This window comes from Berghia stephanieae, chromosome 2 (genome assembly GCF_034508935.2).
Source record: "Berghia stephanieae isolate SIO BIC M18660-M18661 chromosome 2, UCSD_Bste_1.3, whole genome shotgun sequence".
NCBI lineage: Eukaryota > Metazoa > Mollusca > Gastropoda > Nudibranchia > Aeolidiidae > Berghia > Berghia stephanieae.
Genome location: NC_088361.1, coordinates 112,627,285 through 112,635,402, shown reverse-complemented (window position 1 = coordinate 112,635,402; position 8,118 = coordinate 112,627,285). Strand labels below are relative to the sequence as shown.

Sequence of the window (8,118 nt, the reverse complement as noted above, 5' to 3'; positions counted from 1 at the left end):
TGCAAATAGACGGATAAATAGAGATTAATTCGATTCGAAAAGTGGAACACAAAAGCAGAATTTGCGAATGCCCGGTCCAGACATAAGCGTTATGGTCTTATTTATAAAGTGCAGAATCTTTGCAAATAGACGGATAAAATAGAGATTAATTCGATTCGAAAAGTGGAACACAAAAGCAGAATTTGCGAATGCCCGGTCCAGACATAAGCGCTATGGTTTTATTTATAAAGTGCAGAAACTTTGCAAATAAACGGAAAAAACAGATTAATTCTCATCGAACAGTGGAACACAAAGGCAGAATTTGCGAACAACCGGCCCAGACATAAGCGTTATGGTCTTATTTATAAAATCTAGAAACTTTGCAAATAAACGGATAAAATAGAGATTAATTCGATTCGAAAAGTGGAACACAAAAGCAGAATTTGCGAATGCCCGGTCCAGACATAAGCGTTATGGTCTTATTAATAAAATGCAGAAACTTTGCAAATAAACGGATAGACTAGATATTAATTCGATTCGAAAAGTGGAACACAAAAGCAGAATTTGCGAATGCCCGGTCCAGACATAAGCGCTATGGTCTTATTTATAAAGTGCAGAAACTTTGCAAATAAACGGAAAAAATCGAGATTAATTCTAATCGAACAGTGGATCACAAAAGCAGAATTTGTGAATACCCGGTCCAGGCATAAGCGTCATGGTCTTGTTTAAATGAAACAATGCCATTTTAAAAAAATATATGGTCAATGAGTAATTAAGCTAAATATGCGGAGTTCAAATAGATAACTTGATCTGTGCATTTTTTTTATAATTAGCTGTTTTTATTCTCCATCATTTAGGTTATGTGATTAAGTTTATAATTGAAATACAAACTTTATCTCACTTATCAATGTTTTGCAATAAAGGAGAGTGTGAGTGAACCTGAGCAAAGGAAATTATTTGAGAGAGTGATATTTATCATGCTTTTCAGTTTGTAGTTGAATTCTAGAATGGATTCTTTATAGTTCTCATTGATTGTATGTCAGTATGTCAGTCTTTAGGACACCGATTACCCTAATGCGGCCACAATTTACAATGTGACGGCCACAAGCCCGTTAAACGCAGAGTGGGGTATTGTTGTTTGCAAGTAATGCTATGGTTTTAATAGGATATCTGTCTCCTATTAAAATACATTCCTGTGTTGGATTTTGGATTAAATTCATGTCTTCTTCGGATTTCGGGGTATTTAATTTTCATGGATTGTGATTGTGATTTTCAAGACTATTAATGTAAGTAAATGCCCAAATAGATATTTTTATTCATTTATTCTTTCTTTATTTTTTTTAGTTTTGTTTTGTTTTGAAGCATTTAATATAAGAAATATTGTACATATGCACTTATACACCAAAGACTATATCCTTTAACTGCTTATTATTATTATTATTATTATTATTATTATTATTATTATTATTATTATTATTATTATTATTATTATTATTATTATAATATATTATTTTTATATTAATAATAATAATAATAATAATAATAATAATAATAATAATAATAATAATAATAATAATAATAATAATAATAATAATAATAATAATAATAATAATAATAATAATAATAATAATAATAATAATAATAATAATAATTAATAATAGTGCATTGAGTGAAATCCCAATCATGGTTGCCCAAATAAAACTGGCGCTAGAATCCCGACTACCTGTCTAAACGAATGTTGTTTGTACGATACATACTAACTACACGTTCAATATCGGGGGCAGAAAATATACGTTTGGTTTTATGAAATTAAAACAGTAGTCCCACATTGTTCTTTGATGTTATTTGTGGTTGCATTTGCTTTGAAACTTACACATTATATTGTGTTACATTGTTTACAAAATATTTCTGGTACTCGTATGCATATGTAGTCAACGGACCACCGGTCAATCGTGTTCTTTATTATTTTATTATTAATTTTGGCTTGACATCTTACATATGTGAATTTGACAGGTTGTTATGGATGGTAATTATAACATTAAGTGATTTTTAAACATTTTACGGCGTTTTAAATGTCTTTCTTGCATTCATTGCCGAGCACCTCCACTTTTCTGTTACTATTTTAACGATCAGCTGATTTTCTCTTGCCTCCCCTTTAATTTCGCGGACTTTTTTCAGAACGAGGCGTGGGAGTGGCTAATAACCCAACAAAATTATTTTTGCGCGCAATTTCTCGTCGTAATAAAATTGTAAAAGCAATAAGAGCTATATCCAGTGGCGCGGGGCCATTGGATCGAATGGTGCCAGGCACCGCACCAATCTTTTAAAAAATCATTAACAGCATAATTTAATTAAAAATAAAACAGAGATTTTAACTCCACTGTCTTTCGCCAACTCGCCAACAACATACTGCCTTTTTAGTCTCCACTCTATTCAAGATTCCGAGTCACGCACTGCGCCGACTCGTGTGTTGGTGGCATCACTCCGCGAAGTAGTGACTAAATCAAACACCGTGGTGCAAAGCAATCCGCGCTGCAATTAATGCTATATCCATTAGTATCGGGACAGCTGATTGAGCGAGAAACTAGGTCGAATTATACTATCTTCAAATAGCGGAAAACCCCTCGACTTGTGCCAGGATCTGAGAGCTCCACCGTTGGACTGGGGGGATGCGCCAAATTAGGTTCAAAGTTCAAAAACGTTTATTTTAGGCAATTGCCAATGTAGGGTAACTTCGGCTATCCAAAATATTACATTAACTGTCAAAAACACTGATCATTGTCAAGTTTATTTGTAAGCAGCAAAGAAAAACATCATAAAACTTTAAAATATGACATATCAAACCCCCCCACCTCTTTTTCACGATTATTGAATAAAGTAATTCTTTGCAACGAAGCATTATGGACGAATTTACCAACATTTTTCTTGCTTGTAGTGCCGAGTTGATGGTTACGTGTGTATGAGTGTTCATTTGTGTGTGTGTGTGTGTGTGTGTGTGTGTGTGTGTGTTTGTGCGTGTGTATTTGTGTCAGTCAGAGAAAGAAAGCGAAGACTGTCAACAGTTATACTTTTGGTGTGTTTTTAGATTTTTAAGTACTGAAGTGGAGTGATTTTTTCTTTGTGATGCTTTAAGATCTGAATCTACCTTTTATTTGTGCAATCATTAATCGTATTCCACTGATTTCCATTATTTGAGATATATTTTGAAGTTTTGTTTTGTTAAACAATGAATTGCAATGAATCAAGTTGACTCTTTACTTCACCGACCGTTTGGGAGATTGACACAAGATGACAAATTAGAAATAAAAAGACTAGTTCCTCACCAACCAACCGATTTTGAATTAACACAGGTGTGGAAATCTCGAAAACGCTCTTTTTCAGTGACATGGTATGACAGGCATGAATGGCTCACAGTTAGTTTAGTCTTTTGTTTTTATTGTCTACTTTTTACAGATACAACAAACACTGACAAATCATGGACATCTATAGGCTATAGTGACCTTAACCACTTCCATCGTATTTCTTAACCTCCTGAACGTTGTTTTAGCACCCTTAAAAGAGTGAATTTTTGTTGTTACGAAATTCAATGAAACAAGAGCGGTTAAATTTATTAATGATTCTGTCAATTCACAAAGCTGAAATAGATGCCATTCCAGATTTCAATAAACACATTATAAAAAGATTTGCAGAGATGAAACATCGCAGTGCAGATTTTTTTTACAAGTACTAAAAGTAAGTAATTTCTGTCATAGGTTTCTTTTCTCTTTTGATTTACATTTATAATATATTGATTGCATTATCTACCAAATCCAATCCTTTAAATGGTGGACAAAGAATAATTACAAAGACCTTTTCATACGGGACTTGTATCTCAGTGTTGTGGCTTGTTGTTTTCATGAATTATTTGTTTTTGTAAGTTTTGTCCACTCGTAGAAACCATCGACCCTCCCCCACCCTTCCATAAAAGAGAGTTTTTAATATGTCGTGCTCTCTCCTCTTAACCGTGTTCACTGTATTAGAATTTTTTTTTAATCATTTCACCACCATATGCCGTCAATACGCCACGCCGCTGGCTATATCTCTAGACGTCTATCTATATTTTTGAAAATTTGATGTGTTTTATAAAAAAAATCATGATACAGTTTCTCGGTTTTGAAAGTTATGAATACGCACTAGGTATTGTGTCAAAATAATGAGTTTCAAATAAATTCAAATTCCATTTTATTGAAAAATAAAAAACAAGATTTTTATCTAGGCAAATCTTATACATAAATTTGATGGTGCCTATTTTGACTTCTATGTACAGACGAGACAAATATATTCCAGTATATTACCTAAGTCATGACGCCATTTTTGGTCAAGTAGATTTAACGTGATACGGGAAGACCTTTTACAACCGATGATATAGTTGCAACCAATAAGAGTCTGTCAAGGACATTAATATAACACTGAATAAGAGATTGGCTGAGGTTAAGATGACTGGTCATAGGCGATACATAAATCTTATTTTTGAGTTATAGCCCATATCTAGTAAAATCATCATCTTTTTGAGGAATCGAAGCATAATATTGTACACATTTAACAGGAAACGATTTCAGTATTTCATTTGTATAAGCATAATTATTCGATTTTATAATCGATGCCAGCAAACAAAAGGCAGCTGGTTTTCATATTTCTTCTTCACAATAATTATCGCAATCTTTCCATGTGGATAGCTCTGGAATTTTCCTCGTCACAAATCGTCCGTATGACGCACATCACGATCATTTTGTGCAAACAATCCTACGCCTTACCGGCAAAACACATGAAGCAATTTAGTTGCGAAATGTAGACAGACCGTTTGCAGTTGCCGTGAGCAACTAACTAGCCGTGTTGTTCTGTGACTAACTAGCCAAATCAAATTGATTCTAAGCTACTAGAAGCTGTAGACTGAAAAATTGATAAACAAAAAGGAATATAACAGCTTTAAAAAACTGAACAAAATTCCAAACAACCCAAACACCGAACGTTTGGGCTCAAATCCCTTCTTCAGCCAACAACAACAACAAAAAAAACCCCAATGAATACACAAATACAAAACTAAAAGAAACAGATCGACGGCAGAATAATCGACCATACTGTTATTGTTTTCTTCTACTTTCAAGGAAAAGAAAAATATATGCCTGTCGCATCAAAGCAAACTCGTTGTGCGACATAGAGAAAGGCGTTTTTAAGTATATATGACTCACCACCTCAAATCAGTAGAGTGACGGGGTGGAACAATTGCTGAAAATTGAATTTAATGTTAAAATAATCAGAATAAAGAAACTTAAGTATATTTGGCATTTTAAGAATAAACACCATCCACGATATAACACAATGACTTCATCTAAGTCCCTTCTTTAACCATAATAAATTAGATTTTCAACTCGAGATAATACGCTTTATGTGTTTAGCCAGTAAGGTGTAGGGCTGACCATATTTCGGCGGTGGGTCACCTATTTGCGTTACATATTATACTATATATATTAACCTCAAACATTGTCCTGTTCAACTAAGACGTAAATAGGAATCTGGCAATAAGATTATATTTGGATGAGGTATGAAAAGAACTTCCGAAAGCTAAATTTATATAATTTGAAAATAAAAAATCAGTTTCATGAATTTATCTATTTATTTAAATAGATAGATAGATAGATAGATAGATAGATAGATAGATAGATAGATAGATAGATAGATAGATAGATAGATAGATAGATAGATAGATAGATAGATAGATAGATAGATAGATAGATAGATAGATAGATAGATAGATAGATAGATAGAATAGATAGATAGATAGATAGAACAAGAACAAGAACAAGAAGAAGAAGGAGGCGGAGGAGGAGGAGGAGGAGGAGGAGGAGGAGGAGGAGGACAAGGATAATGAGGACGAAGAGGAAGACGAGGAGGAGGAGGAGGAGGAGGAGGAAGAAGAAGAGTAGAGAAAAAAAGGGATGAGATTAAGAAAAAGAAAGATATATAAAAGGATAGAATTTCGGTATCTGAATACAAGAAGAGAGCAAGAGAGAGAGAGAGAGAGAGAGAGAGAGAGAGAGAGAGAGAGAGAGAGAGAAGGAGGGAGAAAGAGAGAGATAGATCAGGCTTGAGATTAAGATAGTGAGAAATGTAAAAACGGTAGCAAAAGACAGGGGTAGATAAGAGGGAAAGGGAGAGAGAGAGAGAGAGAGAGAGAGAGAGAGAGAGAGAGAGAGAGAGAGAGAGAGAGAGAGTGTGTCAATGAAACAAGACATCATGGCTACATTAAACTATAAATAGCAAACCTATATAAGTCCAGGTGGTCAGTGGGCGTCCTTTTGTAGCTAGACAATCCATTCTGTGAAATATAATTGTCCCTCGTTACTTCGTAAATAACTGACCTGATAAAAATATCAGTCACCAAAGTTTATCAAGCTAGTTACATTTGTCCTCTTTCAATACAATAGCAATGTTCCATTGAGTAACAATATTCCACAAAACACTCTCTGGAGTCCACTGAAAATTATATTTATCTTGGTGTAAATTTTATTCTTCATAAAAACATCAATATTTGATTGATCCATAGGTCATGGGCAAGTCTTATTTTATAAATCACGGAATAAATAGTGGTTTGGTATTCAGTCTCACTAAAACAAAACAAAAGAGAGGTCGTGGTCAGACACCTTTTTAAAATCGTGATTTATCTTTGAAAATATTACATAGGACTCGTTATGTAAAATAAAACACGTTTTATTACACCTTATCTGCATGTCTAGATATTTGTCACACAATCATGCACCTAAGGAAAAAGTTAAATGTAAATTTATGTTCAAACACGTTAAAGTTTACGACAAAAGCACTTGTGTTTATAGCGATAACAATGCTTGAACTCCATGGCTTTATACTTAAGAATCTCGTATGTGTTAAGTTAATCTAAAACACTAACTAGTGATATCAATTGTCTCTCAAGGAATCTATCTGATAAGATAGTATTGGAAATTTTATAAAGTGGAAAATAACAAGCAAACAAACACGACAAACGGTCAAAGCGAACACCAACTAAAAATCCTCACACCATAGGGGTGCTTTGTATGATTTAAGTAATGTCCAGCCATGTCTATGTTTATATTGGGTATAATGGTCACAGTCCGGTGAGCAGATATGATGTGTCAATGAATGTTTGTCCACCACAGACTGCTTTCTCAAACCATTCTCTATGTATGTCACACACACACACACCGTATGCAAGTTACTTGTGACTCAAAAGTCCCCTTCGTCACCGACAAATTGCGAAAGACGGTGAAGAATGTCTACCAATTTCGTGACCCCGTGGTGTGGCTTTAACAGTTAACTGCGTACTCTAAAAAAGTCACGTATTTATAAAATGGCCATTTTTTAAAGATGAGGGCCATTTAATTTAATCAAAATTTGAAGAACGACTCTTGTCACATTTTTAGATACGTGTTTTTTTCAAAGTCCGGCAGTACAGCGGTCAATGGCAGTTCATCATAATACAACGTCTTTGAGAAACCAGTCCGAAGAGGGAAATTTACGACCAGCTGCTCCAAAGGTGCTTGACTTTTTCCGACGTGTATCTATTTAAAATAGGTGTACGTATGCTTAACACAAAGTTTTAAATGTTGCACTGTGTAAGTGGAAAATATTTTAAAGTCCGCTTTTATTTATTGTTATATTAACATTGTAAATATTTGCATGCGAAATACGGATGACATTACACTCTCAGTCAAATTTGTTTTTTTTTTCTTTGTTAATTATCTTTTACTTATTTATCATTTATTTATTTTTTAAAATTATTTTATGTAAATTCACTAATGGGTAATTAAAGGCAGATTTTATAAATAATCATTTGAGTCAACGGGTCATAAAATAGGATGTGCTTGATTTCTAATAAGGGACGCAAGTTATTTTTATATCAATCTGTAAAAATAGTTTTTTAATTATTAATAAAAATTTAAGTGATTCTGTGTTTGTTGACGAAAATTTTAACATCGGTTGTACGGAACAATTTTGATCTCCAAACCTATTTTAAAAAGATAAATTGTTAGCAAGATGTCTCACCTCTCTCGATCAAACAGACTTAGTGGTTGTAGCATGCGGTATAGTTTGCTTATGGCTGGTTCA

The 8,118-nt window shown here is 33.6% G+C and overlaps 1 protein-coding gene across 1 annotated transcript in view; it reads right to left on the bottom strand.

Moving 5' to 3' along the window:
• Nucleotides 1-7,167, bottom strand: part of LOC144966266 (dual oxidase 1-like) — a 70,418-nt gene extending 63,251 nt beyond the window's left edge. The window contains exon 1 of the mRNA XM_078902475.1: nucleotides 6,282-7,167. Coding sequence (XP_078758601.1) covers nucleotides 6,282-6,333 — 52 coding nt within the window. The 5' untranslated portion in view covers nucleotides 6,334-7,167. The remainder of the gene's footprint in view (nucleotides 1-6,281) is intronic.
• Between the last annotated feature and the right edge of the window lie 951 nt (nucleotides 7,168-8,118).